Consider the following 18441-nt stretch of genomic DNA (forward strand, 5'->3'; position numbering starts at 1 on the left):
ATAGTGAAAGACTGGTTAATGACAACAATGCATCGTAAAACCTTCAGAAGGAAAGGAGAACGTTTTGTGGACCTTTTTTTTTGTGTGTGTGTGTGGCAGTTTTTAAGTTATTAGTTTTTAAAATCAATAATTTTTAATGGAAACAACTTGACCAAAAATCTGTCACAGAATTTTGAGACCTATTAAAACAAAGTTTAATGAGGAAAAAAAAAACCCATAATACATAAGGTAGAAGGCATTTCATACAAATTGTCAGTAGTATACCATGTATAATAGTAAAGTTTTTGAATGAAAGGGATTCATCATTCAGCAGATAGGATGCAGTGATAGGCACCAGGCTTCCAGAGCCAGGGATCATGTGAACAGCCTGCTCTCAAGGGCTCACAGTGAGCTTGATGTTTGCATGAGGACAGCAGAGGACCAGGTCACAGAGGGCTTTAGTTTGTAAGTAACAGGCATTGTTCTCCTAGCTCAGTCTGTGCCCCTCCATTTTTCCCTAGTTATTTCCTACCCACTCTTCTTCTTTTAACACCTTAAGTTATATAAGAGTAGATCATATATTATATTGTTTCTTTCCTACCACTTATGGGCTGAGAAGGTGATGACTTGGGTCAAGGAGAATCACTCCCCTAGAAATAATAGTCTCTGCCTACTGTCTTGACTCCTTTATTCAGCACCAGGAAATTCCTAGAGATCTACATTCTTTTTGCTTATTTCACTGTTGAGGTTCAGAACAAAGCTCTGGGCATCACATCAACATTCCTACAGAGAACAAGGTGCAGTGCTACCCTACACACACACTATCTCTCCCCCTCCCTCTTCCTCTCCCCCTCCCTCTTTCTTTCTCTCCCTCCTTCCCTCTTCTCTCCCTCTTCCTCTCTCCCCCCCCTTCCCCCTTTCTTTCTTATTTGTTTATTTTGAGAAGGGTCTCAGTTCAGGCTGGCCTTGAGCTCAGTTTGTATCCTAGGCTGGCCTTGAACTCACAGCAATCTTCCTGCCTCAGCCTCCCAATTTCTAGGATCACAGGCATATACCATCATCTTTCTTTTTTTTTTTTTTTTTCATAATTTTATTGAGAAACAAATAGCAATGAGACAGTTTCAAATCAAATTGGTAGGACAGTTTCAATAATTAACACTTTGCATACATACTTCCTAGTGGTCATCTGTCTTTTTTAAGAAAGGTCTCACTATATAGTCCAGGCTGACTTTGAATTCTTGGCAATCCTTATACCTCAGCCTCCCAAGTGTGGGATTTTAGTTGGAAGCCACTACATCTGGGCTTTCCCACGCTTAAGATTCCCTGAACTGCTGTGCAGCTGTCTGCTTATCTCATTGGTCTGAACTAGTCCTGTGGGCACATCTAGCTTCAAGGGATGCTGAAATACAATATTTTGGTTAACTATGCCCCATTTTTTAAAAAATGGAACCTGGGTATGATGGCACACATTTGTAATCCTAGCACTTAGGAGGCTGAGGCAGGAGGATTGCTGTGATTTTGAAGCTAGCCTGGACTACATAGTGAGCTCAAGACCAGTAAATCTGTCTCAGAGTGAGACAGACAGACACACAGACAGGCAGACAGGCAGTGACTATCTCAAAGTCTTCACTTACTAGTACCAGCAGACCTGTGCTGGATATGACTGATTCTTCTCTGGCAGCTGGCATTGTCCATCTGCTCTGTGTTGTGCTTAGTGGATCACTGAATATGCTCCCCTTGGAGGCATGTGTCCTGAAAACCCGGAAGTCGCGTGGTGAGTTCAGTGGTGGTCACTGAATGGATGTAAGTGGCCTGAGATAGGATTTTTTTTTTTTCCCAGTACTAAGGATTGAATTTAGGGCAAACCTAATGCACATATGCTGTAGCAGACATAACCCTTTCTGTCAGCGTGTGAGCCAAGTCACCCTGGCAGCCTAGTTTTGTATAAAAATTGTTTTTTGAAATTAAAACCCCAGGGCTGGTGAGATGGCTCAGTGGTCTAAAGCACCTACTTAGAACAAGCTAAGCTAAGCAAAGCACAGGGACCGCGATCCCCCAGCACCACATGCCAGCCAGCCCCGCCCCCTGGTGGGCTGAGCTGGCCACACACACACACACACACACACACACACTAAATAAATAAATAAATAAACATTATAAAAAATAAATAAATAAATAAATAAAAATAAAAATAATTAAAAAAAAAAAAGAAATTAAAACCCCAACATTCAGATTTAATTATAGTGTTGGCACTTTGTGATAAATGGGTTTGGGGGTGCACTTTGGGCACTCAGTCTGTAAAAGCTTTGCCATCACTGACTAACAGAGTGCTAAGGTATAATCCCAGCCCTCTTTATTTTGAGACAGGTCTTTCTAAGTCACCCAGGTAGACATCAAACTTGCTCCAGCCTCCTGAGTAGCTGGAATTATAAGCATGCACCACTCTTCCTGGCAATTCTTAGGAATCTGTAATAAATGGGAATACTTAGTTCAATGCACATGGAAGAGTATTTACTTAGTGATGCTTTGAGGGCTGTGATGGCATTTTCCTGTAGCTCTGTGTTCTTCCTACAAAGAAAGCCTTCTCTAATGTTTCTCAGACATTTTTGGTTTTTTGAGACAGGCTCTCACCTTGTAGTTCAGGCCTGTCTTAAAATCACTGTGATCCTCCTGTCTCATCCTCCTCAGTGCTGAGACTACAGGTGTGCACCACCACATACCCAGCCAGACCTTTTTTTATTAGCCTGTTTCAAATCTTGCCAAATGGAAGCACCTTTATCTTTATAGACCTGAAACAATGATTTTAATGTCCTAATTCCAACAGTAAATTAATTAACATTTTTCTCTGCATTCATCCTATGAATAGTTACAAAAGGTGAAGTAATACATACTCCTAGCCAAGAAAATAAGCCATTCTTGTTTCTTTGGAGGAGCTGTCTTTTTTTTTTTTTTTCAGAACCAGGGATTGAACTCAGACCCTTGCGCTTGCAGGCAAGCACTTACTCTACTGAGCCATCTCCCCAGCCCCAAGCCATTCTTGTATGAAATAAAAGTTGCTTTCTTATAAAATTCCCCTAATACGAATTATTTTTTATATACTGTAAATGTGATTGGCTGTGGGGTGTCCCTGATTTTCCCCTTGATTTGAAAGAATCAGGGTATGAAAAACTTATTTAAAATCCATAAACTATGACATTCTTTATTCATATAGATAATATATACTCATACATATATGTATACATTTTAAGAATTTTTTTATCATATCAAACCCAGAGCCACAAACATGGTAGGCAAGTATCTGTCATATTTTTAATGAGATTTATTTTAAAACAAGAAATAAGTGTTGGCACACACTTAGTAATCCCACCACTTGGGAGACAGAGGTAGGAGGGCTGCTGGAAGTTTGAGGCAGCCTGTGCTAAATAACAAGATCCTGTCTGTCGCTTGCTTGCTTGCTTGCTCGCTCGCTCGTACTCTCTCTGTCTCTGTCTGTTTCTGTCTTTGTCTCTGTCTGTCTCACACATACACGCGCACACAGAGGTGGGGAGTATATAATGTGTTTTTCTGTTTAAACTATGGAAACCAAGATTAAGTTTCTGTTCTCTTTCAGGGCAGCTTGGTGTTCGTAGTTGGAAAAATGGATGGATTACTAATGGTTAGTGGGCGAAGACATAATGCTGATGACATTGTTGCTACTGGCCTGGCAGTGGAGTCCATAAAGACTGTTTATAGAGGAAGGTGAGTGATGTGGGTTCGAGTGTCAGCACTTCTCAGGGCCTGAGTGGGACCCACATGTCTCTTTCCATGTGACTCAGTTGCCTGGCTTTGACTGAGTCTCTCAGGATCTGGTTCTTTGGATATAATTGAGAAGAATAAGATATAACTATGTCCTGTATTTTATATTTTAATTGTTACTACTTGTTAAAGCATCCATGACTGCAAAGAGTTCCTGCATTCTGTAGTCCAGAGGCAGTGGTGTTCAGGATAACGGACACATACCACTTCTATAGTTTATATCTGTACTTGATCTTAGCCAAAAGGTCGAGAAGCAATACTTTATGTCTAAGAGTTATTTCTCATACTTATTTCTAACAGTTATTCTATACTATCTTAATTTGTAGACTGACATAGCCCACAAGTACTAATAATTTCAAAATCTATGGGAACAGCCATCTTTTTTCTTATTAATGCAAGTCAAGGTATTTGTACCTATTTGGATAATGTCTTAGTTAGCAGTTTATAGTCATGGACATATATCTTCAGAGCAACCTTGGTGTCCTTTCAGTTCTTTAAGAAGAAAAATTAATGAAAGCAGAAAACAACTGGTTCCTGAAATGTGTGGGGTTTTGTATTATTTTGCCTTCCTCTGAGATGTAAAACTACATAGGACTCTGGACCTCCTGTCTTTGGTCACAGTTGTGTCCCTAACATTCAGCATGATACCTCACACACCACGGCTAATCCATAGATCTGTGAATGCAAGGGAGGCAGCTGAGAAGCTGAACTGTTCTGCTCCAGTGGCTTCCCATTTCCACGCATTTGTTCATTAATTCCTCATTGGATGTGAACCACATCCCACTGTTCTAGGTGCTTCGACTCTGGCTGTGAACAAAACAAGCCTAGTCTTGCACATCCTCGGGTGGGAATTACACAGCAGCAGAGTGGACAGGGAAACATCATGTGAGAGGCTGATGCCTACTGTGCTGGCGTGGGGGGGGGGGGGCTTGCCTACTTACACAAGGTGGTCTGGGAATGCCTCACTAGTAAGGGGACATTTGAGCGGAGACCTCACTCAGAACCAACTCCATCCTCCCTCCCTGGCCTCCCAGGCCTCTGCGATCTGCCCTCGCCTGTGTCTGACTCTCCCTCCTGCTCTCTGCTTCACCACTTTGCTCCAGGCACACTGGCCTTCTTGCTGTTGCTCAAACCTGCCAAGCTCGTCCCTACCTCAGAACCTTTTCGCTTTCCGTTCCTTCTGCCCGGAAACCTCTTCCTCCAGATCTTCACGTGGCTCGCGTCCTCACCTCATTCAGGTCTCTGCTCCAGTGTCCGCTCCCCAAGGAGGCGCTCCCCAGCCACCCGCACCCCCTCCACTGGGCCTGCCCTGCGTGCTTCCTGTGCACATGGCAGCCGGCCTTTCTATCCCTTGTTGGTGTTGTTCTGTCTCTAACGTGTAAGATCCATGTAAGCAGGAACTGTGTTTTATTTACCACTTTGTCCCTAACATTCATGACAGTGGTGCTTAATATGTGTTTTGAATGAATCCATCTTCATTTTGGTGGTAATGAGTGCACATTTTCTTTTCTGAGCTCATTTGTGGGTGGAATGGTGGGGTCGTCTCCTCTTTGTGGTTCCAGTTAAACAAAGCAAGTAAGACTGGTTGTTAAGGGAGTCTGATGTGTTTGATCTGTCTCTCTTAGAATTGCTGTGTTTTCTGTGTCTGTATTTTATGATGAGCGCATCGTGGTGGTTGCAGAGCAAAGACCTGATGCCTCTGAGGAAGACAGCTTCCAGTGGATGAGCCGAGTGCTGCAGGTGAGCGTGCTTCAGGCTTGTGTCTGCGACTCAGGCACTGGCTTTGGTGGCCTGCTTGTGCCACTTTATTTTTTTCTTGTCAATCATTGCTGAGATATCCTGGGCACTGCAATTCAAATTAGGTAATGAATGCCATTTTTCTTTTTGAACTGCATAATATTTTTCTATCTACATTGCCAATAACAATTAAACTGATTTGCCTCAGCAGATTCTTCCATGCCTGAATATTTACTGTTCATGTCCACGTGTGGAACATGTGACTGTAATCTGTACACAGTCTCACATGTGTGAGACTGGCACCTGCAGATGTGGCTCCATGAGAATAGCGGGTGTTGATGTTCTTAAGGAGCTCAGCTGCAGAGTCCTTTGGTGGGTGCCAGTGAGACCCACACGAGGAAGGCAGGTGACTAGGGCTTAGTAGCTAGCATATGTTTCTAGTGGGGCACAGACTACAGGGTGGAAAAAGCTGAGAATTTATTAAGAATCTTGGAATTTTGAGGGGCTGACCAGATAGCTCAGCGGACTAAAGAACAGGGACTGGGGTTCAATTCCTGGTGTGCTGTGCCAGCCCTGCTCCCAGAATGCGCTGAGATGCTGAGACTGGGCATGGTGGTGCACACCTGTAATTCCAGCTCTTGGGAGGCTGAAAACTAGAGGATCACTTCAAGTCCGGTATGTGTAGTGAGACTCTGTAGACCCTGTACTAAAATACAAAAAAAAAAAAAAAAAATCTTGAATTTGAGTCGAGTCTCCTTACCCCTAGGCAAGTGATGAACTTTACCACATTTATTTCCTAACCTCTAAGTAGAGACAAATTGTCTATTTTACAGAGGTATTAGAAGGAGTAAATGAAATAATGAAACACATAGTTCTTACAGTCAATAAAGAAAAGTGGTGATTTTTTTTTCCCCCTAAGTGCTGGGGATTCAACACAAGAACTTTTTTTTTTTTTTTCAGAACCGATTGTTAAACTCAGGCCCTTGTACTTGTTGGGCAAGCACTTACTCTACTGAGCTATCTCCCCAGCCCCTAACCTAGGAACATTTCTACCAGTCTTTTCCAGCAATGTCTCCTGGGCTTTTTTTTTTTTTTTTTTTCTTTAAAATCTTCTTTATTGACCCAATCTGTCTTTGAACTTGTGATCTTCCTGCTTCAGTCTCAGCTTCTCAAGTATCTCTTGCATTATAGGCCTCAGCATGATTCTAACATTAAAAAACAATGTTCATAAGCATTATCACTCATAAGATTTGCCATAACCACTTCTATGATACTGGACATGTTCCCAGTGTCTTTAACTTTTCTACCTGGGATATTTAGATTTATTAGAATGATACAAGTGGACCAGGAAGATAGCTCAGGGGTTGATAAGTGCCTGCCTGGCAAGTGCAAGGACCAGGTTCAATTCCCAGCACCACACGCCATGCTAGCCTCGCCCCAGGCCTGCTGAGCTAGCGACCAAGACCGGGCATGGTGGCACACACCTCTAATCCCAATGCTTGGGAGACTGAAACAGGAGGATCACTGAGTGTGAGCTGTGTAGTGAGACCCTGTACCAAATACATGATTTTAAAAAATTGTTAAAAAAAAAATTACAAGCAAGCATAAGATGAGTGACAAGGTTAAAAGACTTCAGATTTCTTCCTCCACCCCCTTCCCCAGGGATTTTCTTGGGGTTTGGGAGGGTTTTTTTGAGGTTTTTGGTTTTTTGAGTTAGGGTACTACTCTGTAGCCCAGGCTGGCGTTGCACTCACCATGTAATCCAGCCTGCTAAGTGCTGGGTTTACAGGGGTGTAATACCACACCTGACATAGTTTTGGTTTTTTAAGACAGGGTCTTACTGTCTAGCCCATGCTGGCCATAAATTCACAGTGATCCTCTTTCCTTCACCTCTCAAGTACACAGGTGTGTGCCACCACATCCAGCTTGACTTTTCAGATTTGTTTGTATCCTCAGAGTTGGTCATCCTACCAGCTTATCTAACATAAGCTAATTGTACTAAAAAATCGGATAAAGGAAAATAACTTGGAAAAAGTTAAAAAAAAAAAAAAAGGACGTGACTAATTGTGAAGTGAAGATTGTAGGACTAGTCTGAACTCTGAAAGATGGCTAAAAGGCAGACGTACAAAGAGAGTATTCATATTTTCAAACAGATACATTCCATTCATGTTTCCAAACATAACAGACATGCTTGTTTTGTAGAAAATGAATTTTGGGGCATGATGGTTTAAACTTAGTATGGATTATACACTTTCTGACCGTTATAAGAAGTAAATATAAAGTTCCAAAAATTTTAAAAAATATATAGGGAGGGGCCGGGGAGATGGCTCAGTAGAATAAGCGCTTGCCTGGCAAGCACAAGGGCCTGAGTTCAATCCCCGGTTCCGCAAAAAAAAAAAATAAATAAAATAAAAAATAAAATAAAAATAAAAAAAAAAAAAATATATATATATATATATATATATATGGAAATAACTTTTGAACTTATCAGACCAGAGCTTTATAAAAGTGATTTGTTATGTGAGGCATGAAGTGAGTGCCGTTGTCTTCCTAGGCTCTGTGACCTCTGGCCTGTGTCCATAGTTAATACCGATGATGTTGCAGTAGTTTAATGACTGAGGATAGGCCCCTGACTCAGCACTTTCTAAGGAAAAATGGCTAGTAACATGATTTACCAGATGTTTTCAGGAGACAATCCAGACTACCTGTGATACACTTAAAAACCTTTTGTGCGTTTTGTTGTTGTTTGCATTTTTTGTTATGTGTTTTTAATATATATGTTAAAAACAGCCTGTTTTCAGCCTCCCCAGCTCTGGGATTAGAGGCATACACCACCATGCCCCGACTCAGTCACAGGTTCAGCACACCTGGCGGCAGGACCAGCTCTGCATGGGTACTAGGAATCGATCCCTGGTCCCTGCACTTGCCTAAGCAGGCACTTAGTCTGCTGAGCTATCTCACCAGCCCTTTTTGTGTGTTCTAAAAGACTGCGACTCAGGATTTTCCAGACTTTATACTTCCCAGTAATGTGTGTTGACTTATACAATAGTCTGAGGAATCTGAGTGTCAGATCTGTTTCTCTGGTCTTTAAAAAAAGGCCCTATCATTTCTTATGATTCACTTATTAGGATTTTAACTCCATCTTCTCTCTGGGGTTCTGTAGAAGTTGCAGTTCAGTAAGACCTATGTTAGTACAATAGAATTTTCTTAGCAGGTATGTTTTGAACTAGTATTAATTTGTTTGGTTTTGAAAGGCAGTTGAATTTGGGCTTGGCAACACATGCTCTGAGCTCCAGCTACTTGAGAAGCTAGGTAGGAGGATGGCTTGAGCCCTGGGGGTTTAGGACCACGTTGGCAGACGGACGGACAGGCAGACAGACCAACCAACCACAATTTTGTAAAAATAAAAATCTTCAAATATTAAATTTTGACACAAAACTTAAATGTGTATTCATCTCATGTAGAGTAGTATGTACGAATTTTCCAGCTTGCATTCTAGGTAATGTTACTTCCATAAACTATCATCAAATGTATTGTCTTTTGAGTCTGGTTTCATTTAACTTTGAACTAGAAAGCTAGGCATGGTATCAAATGTTTGTAACTCCAGCATTTAGGAGGCTGAAACAGGAGGATTGCTATGAGTTTTAGGCTGCATAGTGAGTTCACAGTCAATCTGAACTACATAATGATACCCTTTCTGAAAAGAAAAAAAAAAGGTATACAAAAAGTAAATTTGAACTAGAACATGGGGTATTGGAAAAGTGAGTTAAATAGATAGTCCTTTCTTTTAGGGTTAGTATGCCCAAATGATCAGCCGTTTTTCAGGATCTCACCTTCACTTTGTCTTTTTAGAACCTATCTTTTTCAGTCTTTCTGCATTCATATTTTATCATTTACATAATATTCAAACTGTGTGAAAACAGTTACAAAAACAGCTGTGTTGGCCACTGTAGAAACAAGCACAGTTGCCTCTGAGCAAGCATACAGTGCCGTTGCTGGTGGCAGAGTGAACCCAGCGTAGCCATGACCCTACCTGGTGTTTTGCAGAGGCAAGAAACACATGGTAACATGGTAAATCACTTAAGTGGAAGCCCATTTAGAAAGCTGCTTTGTTTTTATAAGACAAATACTTTGCCTCTGTTTAAATGAGCAATGTTGGCCAGTTAAAACATTAAAAAAAAAAATTTGAAGAATTTGATGGTGGTTGTTTTGAGAACATGCTGAGGCTGGCACATCAGTATTCACCCTTGGCCACTTCTTGCTTTCCTCCTGTGTCTCTGCCATAGTTGAAAAAAGTGAAAGATTTATACGATCTGAAGAGAAACCAGAGTATGCTGCAGGTGAAGGTGTGGGATCTTAATGGTTTTCCTTAGAGCTTAAAATGCAGGAGAGCACAATGATTTACTAGACTCTAGACCTAGTATGGACAAATAAAATCCTGCAGTAAAATATTGGGTTATGCCAGGAGTATGTCAAATGTAATAGAAGTAATTTCATTTAATATTTTTCTAGGCAATCGATAGCATTCATCAAGTGGGAGTCTATTGTCTTGCTCTGGTACCTGCCAATACGTTGCCAAAAACGCCGCTAGGAGGGATCCATATATCTCAGACCAAACAGCTCTTTCTGGAGGGATCTCTACATCCTTGCAACATACTTATGTGCCCACATACGTGTGTGACGAATTTGCCAAAGCCCCGGCAGAAGCAACCAGGTAACTCAAAGTGTTCAGGGCATAACATGACAATTGGAAATTTAAGACAGTGATACCTGATGGTGTGATTCTTTGTTTAGAATTTGACTTTACAAAGACCAGTAGCACAGGAATAGCATCACTTAACAAAAAGTAAGGAGGATTGAGACCCCGAAAAATAGATTTTATTGGATTTGTTTCCATCTCTTCTAAGTAGTATGCTTCTAATTTTCCAGGGTATAAAGTGTGGGTCAAGATGATCAGAATTGCAATAGCAGTACTTAGTAAAAAAAAGTATACTCTAAGGAAAGGTTCTGTTACTAAGAATAGCTGGTATTAGTATCATATATATGTGACCCTAAAGTTGTACTCTTAGCTGTGGAAACTAAAGATCAGAAAAGTTAAGTATCCTGCCTAAAGTCACATAGAGATTTACACATTGTACCTAAAATCCATTCTGTGTACTGTGCCTTTTAGTTGCAAATCTCTTATCTAGAGCCATCCCCTCTCATTACTTTCAGCTGTAAGGGATCTGAGTTGGCCCTGCAATTCCTCCGGGAGCAACATAATTACCTCAGAACTTTTTTGGATTATAAGCACAAAATAACCAACCTGCTTTGTGTTTGTTGTATCCTTATGATTACAAGGTTGTATGCTTATGATTACTAACAATGTGACTTCACCTATGGAAAAGAAAAAAAAGACAAATAGTTTTACCTTTTTGCATGATTTCTGAGCAAATGACAATTACAGGGCTAAATAGGCTAAGATCAGGAATAATAGGCTGAAGATCAGACATGTTAAAGTAAGCCATTAAGTTCAAAATATGACCATGAGGCTTTATTGATTCTTCTTATTTTTAGAGCTAATCATGAGAGGCTCTAGTTTCTTGGATGCCTGACAGCAAATAACAGGGAGAATCTGGCCTCCTGAGACCCCACCACATACAGATGTACACATAGTGTACATCAGTGTACATCAGCCTCCAAATGTGTTGGGAAAAGAAAATGAAAGTTATCTGCTGTGCAGGCGCACACCTGTAATCCCAGCTCTTGGGAGGCTGTCAACAGGCAGATCACTATGAGTTGGATCTAATAGTGAGACCCTGAACACCCTGTAGACCCTTCCCTAAAATACAAAAAAAGAAAAAAAGAAAGATTAGAAAAGGAAGGAAAAATGTGGCGTTATATTTCTGTTAGCTGTTTGCTGAAAGGTAAAGGGGATATTATAAGTATAAAGTAAGCCTCTGAGATTCTAGGATATTATGAAACTATCAGATGTTGATATGCTTCAGTGATTACTTCAGTGGCCTGTTGGCTGAAGGTCATATCACATGGTTACCTAGCTGTTATTATCAACTCATCAACTATAGTTACTCCTGTGATCCCAGCCTTGGGAGGCTGAGACAGTAGTGTTGCCATGAGTTAAAGGCTAGCCTAAACTACTGTACATGGCAAGACCCTGTCTCAAAATAAAAACAGAGTCTTCAAACATGTTATCCACCTGGGCATATCGCAATAAATAAAACAGGCATGCTACTGAATGTGGTGGTGCATATCTATAATCCCAAATCCTGTGAGTTGGATTACAAAGGAGGAAGACTATAAATTTCAACCTGTCTTAGGTAATTTGGTGACTCAGCAAGACCCTGTCTCAAAACAAAAAGGCTACTGATGTAGTTCAGTTTATATTTTCTTGGTCCAGTTTCTAATACGCAGAGGAACCAAGTGTAGTGGTACATACCTATAATCCCAGCGCCCTAAGAAGCTGAGGCAGTGAGATCCAAAGTTTGATCTCAGCCTGGGCAATTTACTAAGACTGTCACAAAAAATAAAAGGGCAGAGATGTAGCTCATCACAGAGGCACTGGGCTTGATCACCATTGTTGAAGAAGACAGTATGCATCCACAAACCCACACGTAGGAGTAGGAGTTTCACTCTGTGGTAGGATACATGTTTGACGTGCTTGAAGCCTTGGATAACACCAGGAGAATCCTGTCATCACCTGTCCCTCTCAGTTTCACATTCAGCTATGCTAAAGTTGTACATGTATTGTCATGTGGATAATCTTATTTTGAGTAATATCTAGTGTAGAATTCTTTCCACAAAGCATTTGTGTTGGAGTAGAATACTTAAAAGATGTTGCAGCTGGGTATGGTGATGCATGTCAGTAATCCCAGCACTCAGGGCTGAGGCAGGAGGATCACTGCAAGTTCAAGACCAGTCTGGGCTATAATAAAGTGAGCTTTAAGACCAATTTGAATTGCATAGTGCCTCAAAAAAAGACCAAAAATAAAAAAGAGGCTAAGGCGAGAGGATTGCCATGGGTTTGTGAGTTTGAAGCCAGCTTGGGTACATAGTGAGTTCAAGACCAGCTTGAATTGGGGCTGGGGCGATAGCTCAGTAGAATAAGCGTTTGCCTGGCAAGTGCAAAGGCCTGAGTTCAATCCCCAGTTCCGCAAAAAAAAAAAAAAAAAAAAAGACCAGCCTGAACTGCATAGCAAGACCCGTTCTTTGAAAAATGCCAGGTATGGTGGCATATACCTATAATCCCAGCACCCAGGAAGCTGAAGCCTCAGGATCGCTTCAAGTTCAAAGCCAGCCTGAACTTAGACCAAAAAAAATCTAAAAACAAAAGTTTTATTAGTATATGTTTGTAGTACTTTATGTTTATTTCTTATGTGGGAATTGGTACATGTACATAACACATCTTTTTTTATTTTGTTTTTTAAGACAGGGTCTTGTTATATAGTCCAGATTGGCCTCTAACTCATGGCGATCTTCCTCTCTCAGCCTCCCCAGTACTGGAATTACAGGGGTGTGCCACCACCCCTGATCCCATGTGCATAACACATTGTAATTCTCTTTTTCATCCCTTTCCCGTCCTTCCTCTGCCTCCCTACTGTGTGTACGTGGTGGTGGTGGGGGAGAGATTCTGAGGCAAAGTCTCACTATGCAATTTAGGCTAGCCCTGTGCTCAATTAGTAGCCCAGGCTGGTCTGGAACTTGCAACAATCCTTGTGCCTCCGCCTTCCCATGCTGGGATTACAGGCATGCACCACCACACTCAGTTTCCCTCTGTCTCTTGATCTCCTTCCCATTTGAGAAAGGTCTGTCTCCCTATGTATAATTTGGGTTTCTCGTAGAAGTTATGTAATATTTAAGTTTGTGTGTCTGATGTTTTCATTTAGCAGTATGGTCTTCAAGTGAATCCATTCTTCTACAAATGATTCAAGTTTTATCGTTGTTTATGGCAGACTACATGGTACCTTGGTTCATGAATGCTTTTGTTTGAAAGCAGTTTGCTTCACAAACAGAAGTGTTCAGCAAAATTTTGGTATTTTGAATTTGTTTACAAAGTCTGTATTAGTTGACAAACAGAACTATGGCCATCATTCCTGCACAAATACAACTCAAAAAAACAAAACCCTCAACTATGTAAAAGACTTATTGCTGAACTTTCAAATATGCATCCTCCATTTTGTCCCTTCTGATGAAAGCATGTTTATGCATAGTATTTTTCTTCTGCTGGAAGCTTATGTATAGGGCCAAAGTAGTTTTGAAAATCATGGCATTGGGGCCGGGGAGATGGCTCAGTGGAATAATCACTTCCCTGGCAAGCGCAAGGGCCTGAGTTCAATCCCCGGTTCCGCCAAAAAAAAAAAGAAAAAGAAAAAATTATGGCATCAGCAGGCAGAGATAATAAGGGAATAACACAAAACTTAGGACTTGAGAAAAATACAAAACATCAAAGACAAATAAGGAGTGAAGGAAGAAAGGAAAGGAAACAAAAAAGGTGTTCCGGCAGCCCACGGCAGCAGTGGAGATGCCTCTGAGCATTTTGCTGGACAGAATGTGACTGTGTGTTGAGGGCCAGTCTCACCTGCAAGCGGCAGAAAAATGTAGCATCAGCTTAAACAAGAATCAAGTTTATTTCTTTCTGAGGTAAAAGAAGTTCAGAGTACACTCCTGATCTTCTAGCTACGCAAGAAGATTTTTGCTCTGTGTTTGATCAGTCAACTATTTTAGTTATGCTACGTACAAGATACCCCAAGAATTCAGTGCCCTGAAATAACAGCAGTTGTTTTTCACTGTGAAATATTGGATTAGCTGAGCTGGACGCTGCCCCAGGCTGTAGGCTGAGTTCAGAACTGTTCATGCGGCTCCTCATCATGAGACCAGCAATTCCCAAAACCACATTTCTCTCAGGGCAGATGGCAGAAGCAAGAAGGCCAGCCAAACCACACAAGCTTATTAAGTCTTCAGCTTGTGTTATGGTCTCCTAACATTTCATTCTCCGGAACAAGTTAGACTGTGCCCAAAATCAGAGATCAGAGAAGTAGACTCTTCCCATGTGAACACAGCTAGGACAGGAAGGAAAGAAAGGATTCTGGGACAATAAGATGATCTGCCACAGCACTCTTTATCCAACTACTTCAGGGTCCATTAAACTTCCTAGCAGGTGAGAGAAGGGGTTGAGAAAGGAAACCTTTCCTTTCGATGTATTTTCTAGCAGTTATATCTATGGCTTCCCCTTACATATTATGCTCACATGCTGAAGGATACAGTGTTTTCCCAGGCACATATCCAGCTGGAAACTGGGTCCTGTGTTATTAAGGAAGAAGAGATGAATAGGTATTGGGTTGATAAATAGTTTTTACCACAAAAAATATATACAGAGCTTTGTTCAGTAAAACAAGACATATTTACTGGTACAATACATCAACTTCCAGGAATTACTAACTTAGTATTTTTCTTTCTTAGCTACAGACTCAAAAATTACACACAGGCTGGCCAAATAGCTCAGTGGATTAAAGCGCCTGCTTAGGCAGACAGATGGAGGGGCCAGGGTTCAATCCCTGGCCTGCTTTGCTGGCCCCGCCCCCGGGGCACGTTGAGATTGAGACTGGGCATGGTGGTGTGTGCCTGTAATCCCAGCTCATGGGAGGCTGAATACAGGCAGATCACTGTGAGTCCGATCTACGTAGTGAGACCCTGTAGGCCCCGTACTAAAATACAAAAAATAAATAAATAATGAAAAATAAGTTACATACAGAATAACCTAAAGATAATGTCACTGAAGTTTTGTGATTTTAAACTACTGTGCAGAATTCACTTTTTAAAAATGTCATTCCAGAACTAGGGATATAGCTCAGCGGCAGCGTAAGTGCCTGCCTGAAAAGTGCAAGGTCTGAAGTTCAATCCCTGGTCCCACCAGGAAAAAAAAAAGTCATGATGCCAGAGCCAGGCATGTTGGCACACATCTATAATCCCAGCTCTGGGGAGAATGAGGCAGGAGGATCACTGTGACTTAGAGGCCACCTGAATTACAGAGCAAATTGTAATGTCTCAAAACAAAAAGCCATACCTTTATATTTACAGTGTGAATTCAAGATTGGACAGTTTACATAATCAAATAATACATCTGAGTCCCTGCATTAGGGCTCTTTTCAAAGTGATTATCTGGGGCTGGTGAGATGGCTCGGTGGTCTAGAGCACCTACTTAGAACAAGCTTAACTAAAGCAAAGGGACCGTGGTTCAATCCCCAGCACCACATGCCAGCCAGCCCCGCCCCCTGGTGGGCTGAGCTGGACACACACACACACACACACACACACACACAAATAAATAATTTTTAAAAAAAAGCAAAGTGATTATCTGTAATTTATTACTCAATTTCCTAAGAAAGAATGTTGTATATTATACTCAAAATTGCAGTAGACGCTTTATGGCAAATGGATCCACAGTCAGTCACGTAGGAAATGCATTTTTTAAAGGGTTTTTTTGTTGTTGTTGTTTTGTTTTGTTTGCGAAACTGGGGATTGAACTTAGGCCCTTGTGCTTGCCAGGGAAGCGCTTATTCCACTGAGCCATCTCCCTGGCCCCTCAAGGTTTTTGTTTGTTTGTTTGTTTGTTTGTTTTTTGTTTTTCCAAAGTGTATATATATATTTTTTTCTTTCTCTTTCTGTTACCAGAATTCGAACTGATGACATCGAGCTTGCCAGGCAGGGGCTGTGCCACTGAACTAAATCCCCAGTCCTCTCCCCTTGGCCCCCCAGCCTTGTGTTCACTTTTGTAGCCCCCAGAATGAAACTCTCAGTGGTAGTCCTGTTTCAACTTCTGAATGCTGGGATAACACATGAGCATCACTACACCTGGTTCTGGGTCATGGCGCCCAAGGTTTCAGTGCTGCATGCAGTGCCAGGGATCAAATTCAGATCCTTGAGCTATTGCCAGTAGGCATTAAGGCCGCTTAGCTATCCCCAGGCCCTGAAATTTTTTTAAAATACTTTCATGCTTGGGCTGGGGAGATAGCTTGGTGGCATAAGCACCTGCCTGGCAAATGCAAGGACCCAAGTTGGATCCCTGGTACTTCATGCCATACTGGCCTCAGAACCCCATGCCTGTAATTCTAATTACCTGTACTTAGGCTGAGGAAAAAAATTTCAACTTCTGGGCCAGCCTGGGCAACTTGGCAAGACTTGTCTCTAAAAAGTAAAAAATGGTAGGGATATAGTTCAGTGGTAGAGAGCCACTAGATTTTTTTTTTTTTTAATGTCCTTGTCAGGTGAAGTGGTATACACTTGTGATCCCAACACATAGGAGGCTGAGGCAGGAGGATCACAGTGAGTTTGAGGGCAGCCTGAGGTACATAGTGAGACTGTTTCCAATAAGCGAATGAATGAATGTTTTAATCAATTTCAGTCTGTCTGAAAGTGCTCTAGGGATGTGAAACTTGAATTACTATCTCCAATGAGTTGGTTTTATATCTATTTACAGGTGTTGGTCCTGCTTCTGTGATGGTAGGGAATCTGGTTGCTGGAAAACGCATAGCACAAGCTGCTGGAAGGGATCTGGGGCAAATTGAAGAGAATGATTTAGTGAGGAAGGTAAGTGTTAATTTTTGAAATGAGTCAAGGATATGACTTACACTTCAGGTAGCAAAAGTCTGGATTATATGACTATTTGAAAATTGCTCACCTTTTTTTCTGCCTTCTAACTTCAGCACCAGTTTCTGGCTGAGATTTTGCAGTGGCGAGCCCAGGCAACGCCTGACCATGTCCTCTTCATGCTGTTAAATGCCAAGGTAGGAAAATTTAGTTGTACATCTAATCAGCTGCATCCTTTGGGAGTATTTTAGGACCTCTTGGTTTCGTTTTAAATAGAAATTCTTTGTTATCGCCTCTAAAGGATTTACTGCTTTCTCCTTGTTTTGATACATGAGGATAGGTTGTGCAGAATAGTCTCCAAGGCAGGGCAGTGTGGCTGGGAGGCATCACATGGCATACACAGTCCATGGTGTGGCAGGCAGCAAGTGGCAGCAAAGGCAGCAGGCCTGCCTTCCCTCAGTCCCTTTGTATTGCAGCTATGGGGCTTCTGTCATCCACACCCTCACCCCGCACCACACCTTTCTTCTACATTCACACACCCTAAACCTAACCATTGCCAGAAAGCCCCACCTGTGACTGCACGAGGCTTTGGGGTAACATCTAGATACAAGTCATAACCGCATCTTGTAACAAGTCATTATAAACATCAAGAACCAATGCTCGGGGGCCGGGGAGATGGCTCAGTGGAATAAGTGCTTCCCTGGCAAGCGCAAGGGCCTGAGTTCAATCCCCAGTTCTGCCAAAAACAAAACAAAACAAAAAAAAAAACCAGAATTTTTAAGGGCTGGGGAGATGGCTCAGTGGAATAAGCACTTCCCTGGCAAGCACAAGGGCCTGAGTTCAATCCCCAGTTCTGCAAAAAAAGGAAAAAGAAAGAACCAATGCTCTTACGATAGAAAAATGTTAGTTCTTCTTACTTTGTAATCTGCATGAGGTGAGCTCCTTAGCCCATGAATTTGTTAAGACCTTACACTTCATGAAGAAGCTGTTAGCTTACTCACCAGGCTGTGGTTAAATTTGTGCATGCTAGAAGATCCACCCCCTCAAGGCATGAATTTTATTTTGTTTCTTAGAGAAATAATATAAATGAATGACTCCCCAACAAACATGTTTTTTATTCTTCTGTACGTCCTAATATTCTGTTAGATTTACCCAGACTAGCAGGGTCCTAACCACATGTTGTTTGTTCCTTATGGCTGGAACATTCTTACTGAACTTTAGTTTGCTACTGTGCTTTATGAGTTTAACCCTGAATTTAGCCAAAAGGATATTTTAGTGTTATAGCCTTAATGCCCAATAATAGATGGCTAAATAAATTATGGCATAGAAATATGGTAAAATAATACT

General features: G+C 41.5%; 1 protein-coding gene and 1 long non-coding RNA gene across 5 annotated transcripts in view; one reads left to right on the top strand and one right to left on the bottom strand.

Moving 5' to 3' along the window:
- The window catches only part of LOC111818493, an 11430-nt gene extending 1598 nt beyond the window's left edge, over positions 1-9832 (bottom strand). The window contains exons 1-2 of the long non-coding RNA XR_002822469.1: positions 9822-9832; positions 6772-6773 (exon numbers count right to left, since the gene is read on the bottom strand). This is a non-coding gene — a long non-coding RNA (uncharacterized LOC111818493). The remainder of the gene's footprint in view (positions 1-6771; positions 6774-9821) is intronic.
- Dip2b (disco interacting protein 2 homolog B) overlaps positions 1-18441 on the top strand; it is a 255045-nt gene that overhangs the window by 203577 nt on the left and 33027 nt on the right. For all 4 annotated transcript variants that reach the window (XM_004637809.2, XM_004637808.2, XM_023722670.1 and 1 more), the window contains 5 exons: positions 3590-3717; positions 5400-5514; positions 10024-10225; positions 16985-17094; positions 17211-17291. In XM_004637809.2, coding sequence (XP_004637866.1) covers positions 3590-3717; positions 5400-5514; positions 10024-10225; positions 16985-17094; positions 17211-17291 — 636 coding nt within the window. The remainder of the gene's footprint in view (positions 1-3589; positions 3718-5399; positions 5515-10023; positions 10226-16984; positions 17095-17210; positions 17292-18441) is intronic.

This window comes from Octodon degus, unplaced genomic scaffold (genome assembly GCF_000260255.1).
Source record: "Octodon degus isolate 3935 unplaced genomic scaffold, OctDeg1.0 scaffold00093, whole genome shotgun sequence".
In the NCBI taxonomy this organism is placed as follows: domain Eukaryota; kingdom Metazoa; phylum Chordata; class Mammalia; order Rodentia; family Octodontidae; genus Octodon; species Octodon degus.